The 11680-nt window shown below is 40.0% G+C and overlaps 2 protein-coding genes across 9 annotated transcripts in view; both read left to right on the top strand.

Moving 5' to 3' along the window:
* myom1a (myomesin 1a (skelemin)) overlaps positions 1-2462 on the top strand; it is a 17072-nt gene extending 14610 nt beyond the window's left edge. For 3 of the 4 annotated variants that reach the window (XM_008334494.3, XM_008334493.3, XM_008334491.3), the window contains exons 33-37: positions 21-184; positions 273-309; positions 552-574; positions 1034-1089; positions 1217-2462. In XM_008334494.3, coding sequence (XP_008332716.1) covers positions 21-184; positions 273-309; positions 552-574; positions 1034-1089; positions 1217-1486 — 550 coding nt within the window. In that variant the 3' untranslated portion in view covers positions 1487-2462. The remainder of the gene's footprint in view (positions 1-20; positions 185-272; positions 310-551; positions 575-1033; positions 1090-1216) is intronic. The other variant, XM_025052441.1, reaches the window with a different exon arrangement.
* Positions 2463-2901: 439 nt separating this feature from the next.
* Positions 2902-11680, top strand: part of lpin2 (lipin 2) — a 21141-nt gene continuing 12362 nt past the window's right edge. Inside the window, exons 1-3 of one of the 5 annotated variants that reach the window (XM_017042523.2) lie at positions 5091-5728; positions 6930-7130; positions 8649-8744. In XM_017042523.2, coding sequence (XP_016898012.2) covers positions 5633-5728; positions 6930-7130; positions 8649-8744 — 393 coding nt within the window. In that variant the 5' untranslated portion in view covers positions 5091-5632. Of the gene's footprint in view, positions 3215-5090; positions 5729-6045; positions 6846-6929; positions 7131-8648; positions 8745-11680 lie in introns of those variants that run through there. The other 4 variants (XM_017042522.2, XM_025066035.1, XM_025066036.1 and 1 more) reach the window with 4 other exon arrangements.

Consider the following 11680-nt stretch of genomic DNA (forward strand, 5'->3'; position numbering starts at 1 on the left):
ACTCCTTATTTCCACATCAGAGATGCTAAAATGGCGGCCTCAGAGAGAGTCAAGTCTGGGGTCACTGGAGATCGGCTGTGGCTCAACATCAATGAGCCCACTGAGAAGGACAAAGGCAAATACACCATGGACATCTTCGATGGCAAGGACGGCGTGAAGAGAGTCTTTGAGCTGTGTGGCCAGGGTACGACAATAATTCAAGTGTAAATGACAATGTTTCAGATGAGGAGCCATTACTAAAAGCTTTTTTTTCTATAACTTTTTCAATGCAGCATGGGACGAGGCATTTGAAGAATTCCAAAGGCTGAAGTAAGTAAACAAACACCCTTGACGCAACACGCAACGTGTTGTGCAATCCTTTATTTCTGTCTGAGGAGGATGTTTGTGTCTGACAAATAGTTCCAGAATGCCTTAAATAGTTTCAGTCCACTCTGTCAGCACTCAGCATCCAGTTCCTGTCATTGTTCTTCATATCGTGAGGGAAAAAAACTGTCCTCATCTGCCTGTGTTGTAGAAATTATTGTTGACAATGTGTGTCTTCCTTTTTATAGGGCAGCAGCAATTGCAGAGAGAAGTAAGTTAATATTTAATCTGCTCTTTCTTCCAAAAAACAATGCTGTAGGAAGTGATACATTATCCAAAAGACAGAAGCTACATAAGAACTGCTGAATCTTTCAAATGGGGGTCTGTTAGCTGTCACGATGAACCCTGGTGAACTTGGTAAAAATAGATTTTAGATAAAGTTTTTAGCCCAAAATTACAAATTTATAGCCTTCTAGTTTGTCTTCCAACCCTTGAATATGTATAAAGATGGGAAAAGGGGCTGAGAATTTGTAATGAAAACCCATTTAGTGTTGTTCTTTACAGAGTTCACTTGCCTTTTAGAAAAAATAAAAGGCAAGTTTGTATTTTATGATTACAATAAACAAATAAGGTTAATTATCACTGACATTACAGTAAGAGTCAAGTGATTGTCTTGTTGTCAGTAAACAGCTTCTCATGATCACCTCATCTTCTGTTATTTCTTATTTAGACCGCGCTCGTGTTATTGGAGGATTACCAGACGTGGTTGCAATCCAGGAGGGCAAGGTAGGTTTAATAAATTTAAGTATTTTTCAGTTTAATTAGCTTTAAATGCCTCATCGTGTCATTATCATTTTCTTGAAGCACTATATTTCTTCTAAAGCTAAAGCTTTTGTTATTCATTTCTCTTAAGTCCCTGAACCTGACTGGCAATGTCTGGGGTGATCCCTTACCTGAGGTGTCCTGGACAAAGAATGAGAAGGAGCTGGTGACTGACGAGCGCTACAAACTCAAGTTTGAACATGGCAAGTTTGCCAGCATCACTATTTCTGCTGTCACCAGAGCGGACTCTGGTAAATACGCCCTCCTGGTCAAGAACAAGTATGGCACAGAAGCTGGAGAGTTCACAGTCAGTGTGTACAACCCTGAAGATGAGGAGAACAAGGAAGATAAGAAGGACTAAAGGATAGTGTTTATTGATAGAGAAAGAAGAAAAAAATGTAATTCACAAGTGGGCAATATTCAAAGCATTTCACCCCGGCCCAACGCCGGAGCACCAAAGCAGCCAAATAAGTCAGGAATACAGCTACTTCCCCCGTCCCTATTTCATGTGCTGGACTAAAGAGCTTTGTCCGTCGCTTGTGAGGAAGGAAACAATAAATGTGGGTAATAATTGTTCGCTAGTAGTTGCTTGAAATGTCTTCCGTTTGTTTCTGCCACTTGTATTTGCATTTACTATATGAATGATAGACGATGTCACTGACCTTTGTTTTAAAAAAAAGCATGAAGCTCAGCAGAAGCAAGATACTACTTTCTGTTTTACTGTATGAAAGTCAGTATGAAAGTCAGTTAATCTTTGCACTGTCAAATAAAATCATTATGCCAAGGCGTGTGTATGTTCAAAAAGTAATAAATGTAAAGATGTAGCTCATAAAGTCCTTAGCAGATGTCACATTTTCTTGTCAGCAAAGCTATGTCGTTAGTATAACTATAATTATGTTTAACATTTACTTTCATTTTGTTACAGAGCTGTGCTGTTTACACTCTACAATTATCAGCCATCATTATAACCACATGTTGTAGAAGAGGTGGAGCCGGTAAACCCGGTTGACGTGTAGAATGAGTGTGACAACACACATGTGACTGTCAAAACTGGTTCATTCAAGCCCAGGAAACGTGCGTAAAGCACCACACAAATGACCAGCATTCTTGTTGAAGTGATGCTCAAAACTAAGTCACTTGATTGTTATGCAACTGTCAGAAAGTACTGTGTGTAAAGTGAAAGCAGTGTTTTGTTTATGGTGCATTTAAAAAGAGATGTACACGTAATTGCTCTGCAGCATTTGGTCTGTGACGTGGCTAACAAAAAAGTCAAACTTGAGGCTGTGTTCTCTCCAAGATAATCTTTATGGTAATAAAGCTGCAACTGCTTTGGAGAAGATTTTCTTATTTCTTTTCATTAGTATAGGTGCCAGTTGCTTTGGTTATTTGAAAATTGCAGAGGGCTTATTGAATTAATAAAACACAGCTTAATGACTAATGTATATTCAGCACATCATTTGGTTATGGTGGCTAAAAGATAATAGTGATGTGTTGAACCCATACACTTTTTGTTTTTGTTTTTTATCGATTTTTTAGTATTTTGTTTAAGTGTAAGGAAACTGGCCTGGCTTTGATTTCAAATTATGATACATCTTTGGAATGATTGATTTTACAGTGCATTTGCTAAGACAATTGCACAAAATACTGCCTTGTTTTCCTTTAAATTCTTTTATTAAAAAAAAATCTTTCGGGGGTGGGGGGGGGGTGCCCCTGTCTTAGGGCCCCTTATGTCGTATGCCGTATACGCCCCTGTAAACAGTTTAGTTAATGTTCTTTGTAGTGTCGTTTTATCCAGCATAGTCTTGCTCAATTCTGGCTCTAATCTAGGCTGCACTTAGTTACGGAAGTGACAGAAGCAGTCAGTGTTCATCCTTAGTTAACCTCTGTCACGTCAGCTATGCGAGGGCTCCGTCACTGTGCGGCTCTTCCCGTCAACTTAAGACCGTAGCCTCACCAGGCAGCACCTGGGGTCCAGCCACGGACACGTCAGGAGGAGGCTTCTGAGGAGTTTCACAGACCAGAGACATGGGTACCGACTGAAGAGAACTGTTGTTCATCACTGGTAGCTGCACATTGAAGTAACCTCCAGGTAATTACACACTGACCAGGCTGAGTTCAGCTGTTTTTACACCCCCAGCAGCTCTGCGTGTGATATACATTTTCCACCATCGGCTAATGTTAGCTATAGCCTGGCTAACGTGTTTGAGCAGTTGCTGAATGGTTTAAACAAAATAGGACACGGTGTGGATGTGTTTGAAATGATCTGATCACGTAATGAAACCACGAGCGTCTCCGCGTTTCATTAAAACCGGCGATCGAGCGGCTGTTGTCGTACACCATTCGCAGCTAACGGTAACGTAAAGCAGCACTGGGCTAACAGTGACTGGAGTGACCGGCCGTAGCCTGGTCGCTGTTACTGTATTATAGCGTATATCTTTGAATTGTCTGCTGCCCGTGCCACAATATATGCGATCTTAGTCGCAAGAAACATAAAAAAAACCCACATGTATTTATTAGCACAAACCATTAATGACAATATTTGATTGTTATTTCTTGATGACTGCGGACTGTCATACTGACGTTTCACTGTCCCCCAGTATGAGCTTTAAGTCATTGAAATTTGAATTATAACCAAAACAGCAAAGGCTACGTTTATATTTGCGTCCGTTGTTTAAAAAGAGACTCGTTATACAATTTATATTCGTCTTCTGGCTTTATTTTCTTGTTGTTTTCTTGTCTTGCTCCTGTCACCCCAACAAACAAACCAGAAAGTAGTGATATTATAAAAAAAACAACAGTTGTTTACATGTTGGTAGACGGGAGGATTTTATGCTAATGAATAGCTTACATTGTTTATCCCACCTTTATAGTTGACCCCAAACTCGGGTTATGACCCCCCAAAGTGTCAATGACCCTTGTTGTGACACCTGGGTAAACAGTCTATTTAAAAATCTAAATGAAGGCCTGTCATAGAGTTTATTTACGCAGTTTCTCACCTACAGCTGTCACGTTCACCAACTTGCTTGATGCAACATTCACAAGTTTCATTTTCTAGTTTTAGTTTTTTTTTTTTTCATTTTATTTTATCAACAACAAACAGCAGCCTCTGTCTTTTGGAATTGTTCAGTAATTGTGAACATGACCAGGCTGAATAAATCTGACCTCGGGCTGTTTTTCTCTGGTTATGATTGTCACGATTTGTCTCACAGTCATAATAAGAAGGTGCATTTCTGTTTCAGTTGATGTAACCTTAGACTTGAAACACAGGAAAAATAAGTGTAACCTGAGCCTAGTGTTGTCTGATTGGCTAGAGCAGGCCTTAGGACTCAACTCGGTGTCGCTCAGTCAATGCAAACAAACACGTCAAAGTCAAATATAGGCTGTAATTGTGTAGGTAGAGTAAGTGAAACCATATGAGTCACACATGTGGTCTTTTACGGAGTCTGGTGCTAATCTGATTTTGGCTCAGTGTGACAATAATGAATTTTCAGTAGTACATTAACAGTAGTTACAGTAGCTACAGTAACTAGATATATAATGGCAGATGTCAACACAGGAATGGAAGAACAACCTCCATTTTCAGTTGTTTTGTCTGTTTTGAGTGGTGTTTACTAAAGGCTTAACAGAATGGACGGTTAGAACATACTTCTTAAGATTCACTTGGGAATAAAAGCTCACAGAAGGGTGGTTATAATTTTAACCGCAGAGATTTTCATTCCTCTAAAAGAACTTCCGTAAGCGCACACTCTGTTTCTGAAGTGTCTTTAAGATTAAATCACCATTAAGTCTACTTTTATTAATGATACTTAGAGAAGAATAGTCCCTGAAGAGATTATCTCTCAGATTAACAACTGTTTTCTAGGACTTTTACTGATTAATATTTGTGGTCACATGGCCAGGCTATGAAAAGTTCAAGTGCAAAGTGCAAGTAATGACCAACGTGTTGAACTCCAGTGCCCAGAACTGAATTGCATTGGCTGGAGCCAGCTGTTATCTCATCCATTAGACATGCACAACAACAAGCAGAAGCAACAATTGTACCAGACATGTGACTGAGTGCATAACGTTGTCATGCAGCAGTGAACTGCTCTGTCTTTTCTCTGAGCTTGGGCTCTTATCAGGGAAAAACAGTGTTGCTCTTCTCGTAAATTAGTGGCCTCTTATCAGCTGTGCACTGCCACCTTAAAGGTTTCATCCTATTGGTTGGACTCTGGCCTCTGGCATCTGACTGGATAAGCACAAAAAAAACACATACATCCCCTGCAAAGAAATATCAGAGGATCACAAGGTTTACAACAGAGTTGCACAATTACCCCTGGCTATACCCCTGGAATAGAATATCAGAATCTATACAGGAGAGGTCAGTTCAACAGTAAAAGGTAGGCTGTATTTGAGTTTGTGCACAGGATGGAAGAAAGCCATTACCATAATCCAAAGGAGAAATACATGAGGTCGAGTGGTGTCTACCGAGGTGGCTAATGTCATAGCTGATGCCTTACAATTAATAATGAAAAGACAAAGTTGTTGGGTGGAGTTCTTGGGAAACAACACAGACAACAGTGAACAGGATGAGTCCTCGTCTTTGGGATTGTCCTGGTTCCTGGTAAGTCAAATTGACAAGTCTCTTAGTCAGTGGCATTGAAAGATAAAGATCCCATGACACATGTGTTTCTGCACTGCAAGGTTGCTGATGTGTTGTGTCAGTTCTGTGGTCAAGCCTATTAAACAAAAACGTGTCACTAGAGTAAATCAAGGGGAACAATAGGACTATTTGGTAACATATTACATCACATGACTATGCATTAGTTCTTGTTGTGAAATCTTTCCATGTCAGGAATACTTAGTCAGAAGTGTGGTACCGGTTTACTCAGAGTGATACAATTTTTCTGAGATATATTACTCAGTGATAGAGTGATACAATTTTTCTGAGATATATCTTGTTCTCTGGATTTCTTCAATTAGTGCACATTTCCTACACATTTATCTTAGCACATTACTATGATTGAGGTGAAAGCATTATGTAATCATGAAATTTGTGCATCTCAGTGGGATCGATTTTTATTTATCTTATCTATAAATCTTATCTTTACACATTTAACATACCATTTTGTCAATTTGCCTTTTGTGCCTGCCTCTGTGAAATATTTGCTTGGTACTTACAATATACATTTAGTATTTCAGCCCTAGGGACTTCTCTAACAGTTATCATGCTACTCTTTGTACGAAGCAAGAAGGTACATAAAAGCAAGTTCTGGAACGAAGAAATGTTATTTCTCTCCCTCTGCATTGGCCTCATTACAGCCTAACCTTAAGCAAATTTGTGAGTTCATGTTTCATAAACTAACATAAAACATGTTTACAAGCCCTGTGTAAACTCAAAGCAGATGCAAATAATCTGGAATTATTTTTCCAAGTTAATGATTAAATACCTCGCCTCCCATGACCCTGTTCACAAATGATTGAACAGTCTAGTACATCAGATTGAACCCTGGTGTTCGGTGTCAGCTCTACAGGATGACGGCCAGTGACGCTTACAGTGGCACTTTGGCAAAACATTAGTTACATGTGGGTCAGGGGACAACAGGGCACAACAGGACAGGAGAGGACAAGTAGGAGAAAGGCACAAAGACAGCCCCAGAGAGAAAGGCAGCGATGCAAATATTTAGCATTCTGTTTAACTGCCCTGAAGAGAAGGCATTAAATGAAAGAAAAAACAGAAAGTGAATAAGAGTGAATACGATAATTCTATAATTAGATTTCTTTCCTTAACATTGCAAATTAAGTGTCTGTTTTACCTCCTACAGGTGGGCACCATGAACTACGTGGGCCAGCTGGCCGGTCAAGTGCTGGTGACCGTCAAAGAACTGTACAAAGGCATCAATCAGGCCACACTATCTGGCTGCATCGATGTCGTGGTTGTTCGTCAGAGAGATGGTACATACCAGTGCTCCCCATTTCATGTGCGCTTTGGAAAACTGGGAGTACTGCGTTCAAAAGAGAAAGTAGTAAGTAATCAAAATTAACATGTTTCTCCCATCTAATCCACCGGTTTTATATGGACAGGCCTGTGAAATTTAACAAAATAATGTTACATCAATTACAACATTTTTAGCTTGCTTGCTCTGTAAGATGTAAAAATACCAAGATCAGTGGTATTTGCATTCCCATTGCAATATGAATCAGTATTAATATGAATCTCTCAAGCTGTTTCTGATCTTGTAAAATTGGCATACACCCGGGTGTTCCGTTAACTCTGATCTACTCCATTATTAAATCCGGGGCCTTGTGCAGGTCATTCAGTGACGGCCTTTCTTCTCTTTGCATTGTGTTGCCTTTGTGTTAAAAAATAAAATGACGACCATGGTCTGGTTTTGCTGCAGATTGCTCTAGGTGGTCAGACAAATGATGGTGCTGTGTTTTTGCAATGAATAGAGAAATAATGGAACATGCGATGAAGTGCATTCATTTTAAGGTTCGACATACGCTGTTTCATCCAGAAACGCAGCATTCTTGCTGGGAGTTGAATGTAGATGATTGAGATTATTCTTGACTGTACTCACATTCAAATCTTCTCTGGCATTTGGTAGCTGTTGATTAATGGTCAATTAACCCTGTGTCTTTAAGACATTATGTCCTCTAAAATACAGAGGCCTAATTTACTTGTTTTAATGAACACTAATATAAAGCCAGGGGATTATGGTTCTCAGGGAATTGCCACTGTTGGAACACCTACCCAGAATGTTGATGCCTTTGGAGGGGAGGAATGAAGGAGCGGTTTCTATAGCAACAGCTCCACAACTTGAATGCGTGGGAGGGGGAGGTAACATGAATATGGAGGTCTCAAAGGGGGCTGTTTTGTAACTGTTATGCATGTGTTCCTGTTTGGAAAGATGTTACAAAATATGAACTCGACTGAAGAAAATCTGTGGTAATGCCATGCAAAAATTTTTTTTTTCCCTTGGCTGGCAACAAGACTGTTTGATTATAAAAATACTCGGATGGATTTGGCATCATTTTCTGTTCTTATTTTTAGAAACTTTAAGAAATCAATTATTGCTCTGGACACGCAGCCTTAATTTCAAGAGTCAGAGGTATTTCTGCATTTATTGAGCACAACAGCTTTTTAAAATGACCAGTGTTTCATGTCAACCCACAGGTGGGCATTGGTTCAGAATTAATAATGATGAATTGGTTTCAGATTCTGAGACTGGGGCACAGTACTTGAATCAAATCTGTCTGCTGTGGAGTCTCTGCCAGACGTGACCTGGTTTTTGCTTGTGTGGGATCAAGTTTCTGAATGGCTGGGGTCCACTGGGAGTTTGCCTGCTTCTATGAATGGCCCTGTTCAATTGGCAGGTCCTGTGTAACGCAAGCCCAGAGGAGCAATACACTTTAGGTTTTTCAAAAACTCTGGAACTTTAAGTAGACAATATCTGACTCAGTTATATATATGTTTTCATAATAAACCCTACTTTACTGTTGTAAAATGAAACACTTAAGTCGTGCTCTATGTTTTTTTTCAGATTGACATTGAGGTGAAGGGGGAGCCAGTGGAACTGCACATGAAACTTGGTGACAATGGAGAAGCCTTCTTTGTCCAGGAATCTGAGCAACAGAACGTAAGAAACTCTCAACCCTAACGGTCAAAGTTCACTTAGAAATAATAATGCTGCTCTTGTTTTTAATGTAATTTTTTTTTGTAACATTTGGAACTAACATCAAGGCGGATAATGGATAATACGTCTCTCTCTCTCTCTCTCCCTCTTTCTCTCTCTTTTTTTTTTGTTTCTTGAATTAATTTAAATGAATTATGTCTGAGACATGAGATGAAACTTCTCTGCCAGGTGAAGTACTGGTGTTTCAGATAATATCCAAGATAGTTTTGTTGAAATCAAACATCCTAATTAGTTGCACATTCCCACCCCAGTGAGTAACATTTGCAGCAGCTGTAACCATTTAGTTGTGTGAATCTACAGTAAACAGCTTCATGTTCTTTTTCCCCCCATATGTGAGTTGTTGCCATAGCTATCAGCCTGTCGCCCAGGCAAACAATGCTGTGAGTGCAAATAACAGCACGTGGCTGGAGTGTGTGACTGCTATGACTGCTTTGTTAGCCATTATTGTCTCTATTTAACATCATCAAGTCCAAGTCATGTGGTGGTTAGAATGTTCAGCCATTGTGCAGTGTGTCCCTGATTTGTCTTTTTGGTTCACTAGTCGTCTGCTGTGAAATTTGAGAGGAAGTAAAATCATGTTTCGCTCTGTCATGTTTAGGAACACTTCTTAGCTTCAGCGAGTACAGACAGTTTCTGTGCTGTAACCAGTGGCAGTTGGTCTGGTTTTAAAACGGAGGAAGCTCATTTGAGTTCCAGTTTAGAGTGGTTAAAAGTGGTTCTGGGTCATTTTGTCCTTTCACAATGCAGAAGCCCAGTTTTTTCCATGCCTGCCCACTGCATATGGACGGTGATGGTGCATCTTTTTTTCTGATCAAAAAGGAGAAACCAGAACCACTGAGAACAGTGACCATCACTCCCTCGGAGACCACTCACTTCCGTGTTATTCTCAGTTCTGAGGCCATGGAGGCAGACACAAAGTCTGAAAAGCAAAACCGTGGCTCCAGTGCTTGTACTATTGTCAAACCTGAGCCTCGAACCCCTCTCACACCTGTAACAGCAGTGAGTCCTCTTTCATCGGTCAGTACAGAACCATCCATAAGTCCAATAACGCCCACAGAACCCCTGGATGTCCTGTCACCAAACCTAGTCAACTCCACACCATGCACTCATCCGAGTGATTCACCTTCTAAAAAGAAAGGCACGTTTTACCTCTTTGTCACTATGAATCTTTTCAAATTAGACCTTATAAAAGTCAAATTATAATATTTTTGTTTTTGTTGCAGGAGTCCCAAAAAGAAGCCAGCACCAGGGTCCTGAAGATATCTACCTAGATGATCTGAATGTTCTTGAACCTGACGTTGCTGCAAGATATTTCCCTAAGAGGTAAAATTTCAAAACATTTCTTCTGTGGTTCTCAGCCTTGCAGAGAAATTCTTTTGATTGAATTATTGATTTTTTCCCTGTGTGTTTCAGTGATACAGAGGTGGCCTCTAAGCATTGGATGGACTCCGAGATATGCTCTGGTTCACAGTCCCCTCAGTCAGTGGGCAGTGCTGCAGCCGACAGTGGGACGGAGTGTCTTTCCGACTCAGCCAGTGACCTCCCTGACGTCACCCTCTCTTTGTGCGGAGGCCTCACAGAAAATGCAGAAATATCCAAAGGTATACAGTAATACCAGTTGTCTTCTGTGCAGAACAGAAAGTCCCTACGTGGTGATCAAAGATAGTCGTGGTTAATCCACAATGAGTTGTTTCATCTCTTATCTATTGATTAATTTTTCCCAATTCTGTGTTTGCAGAAAAGTTCATGGAGCATATCATTACCTATCACGAATTTGCTGAAAACCCAGCCATTATAGATAATCCCAACTTAGTAGTGAAAATAGGAAATAGGTAAGTGAGAGTTTGACGTATCATGGAATGACATGGAAGGTCAATTTTTTGTCTCCTGACATCTTTTCTGTTTAAAGATACTATAACTGGACACTGGCTGCGCCCCTGATTCTCAGTCTACAAGCATTTCAGAAGAACTTACCAAAGGTACTTAAGTCCTTGTTGAATATACAGTATAATCTGAAGTTGAGAATCCTTTGAAATTTACAACTGGCTCATTAACAAATGTGTTTATCCAAGGACACGGAGGAGGCTTGGATGAAGGAGAAGATGCCAAAAAAGTCAGGCCGCTGGTGGTTTTGGCGGAAGAGAGCGGACAGTACAATCAAGCAGGTGTGGACACATCAACCAAAGTGTCAAAGTTGTTTTAACGGCTTGTCCACTGGAACAGTAATTACATTTTTTTTTCTGAATCATTGATTGTTTTAACAGTCTGAAACCAAGCTTGAAACCAAGGAGGAGTCTCAGTTGGTGGAGGAAGGAACGTCCATATCTCAGGAAAAGCTGGTCTTGCCGTAAGTGATAACAGTTTTTAAGTGTATCTTTTGTCTGATTCAAGTGTACGACAAAACTTAGAGTAGACCTTCAATACACAACATTTCAATGATTGAAAACTACATTGAAATTTAAAGTTCAAAACCCCTACTGTAGATTTTAAAGTGACAATATTTGATGTGTGTGCATTTAGGCCTAAAGCAGAAGATTCATCCAGTGATGAGGAGTCCAAGGAGGTGAGTGCTGCATCCTGTCAAGAAAGGCTGCAGCCAGGAGATGGTCAGCACCACACCAGCTCTCACACTTACAGGAAGTCACTGCGCATTTCCTCTGATCAGATAGTAAGTACATTCCTGACCCCAAGGCCTCCCTTTGATAATGTGTTTTAGAATAATATTCTCTATTAATTCACTTCACTGCTCATTTTATAAATTATATTTCACTAGTCTTCAGAATTGATCACTGATAAATATTTTCCTTTAAAAAAAAATCTAAACAGTGTGTTGCAAATTATGTAATCTGGTTTCTGAACTTGACTGGTAGTTCAGAGCT

Source organism: Cynoglossus semilaevis, chromosome 20 (assembly GCF_000523025.1).
Source record: "Cynoglossus semilaevis isolate Cse_v1.0 chromosome 20, Cse_v1.0, whole genome shotgun sequence".
NCBI lineage: Eukaryota > Metazoa > Chordata > Actinopteri > Pleuronectiformes > Cynoglossidae > Cynoglossus > Cynoglossus semilaevis.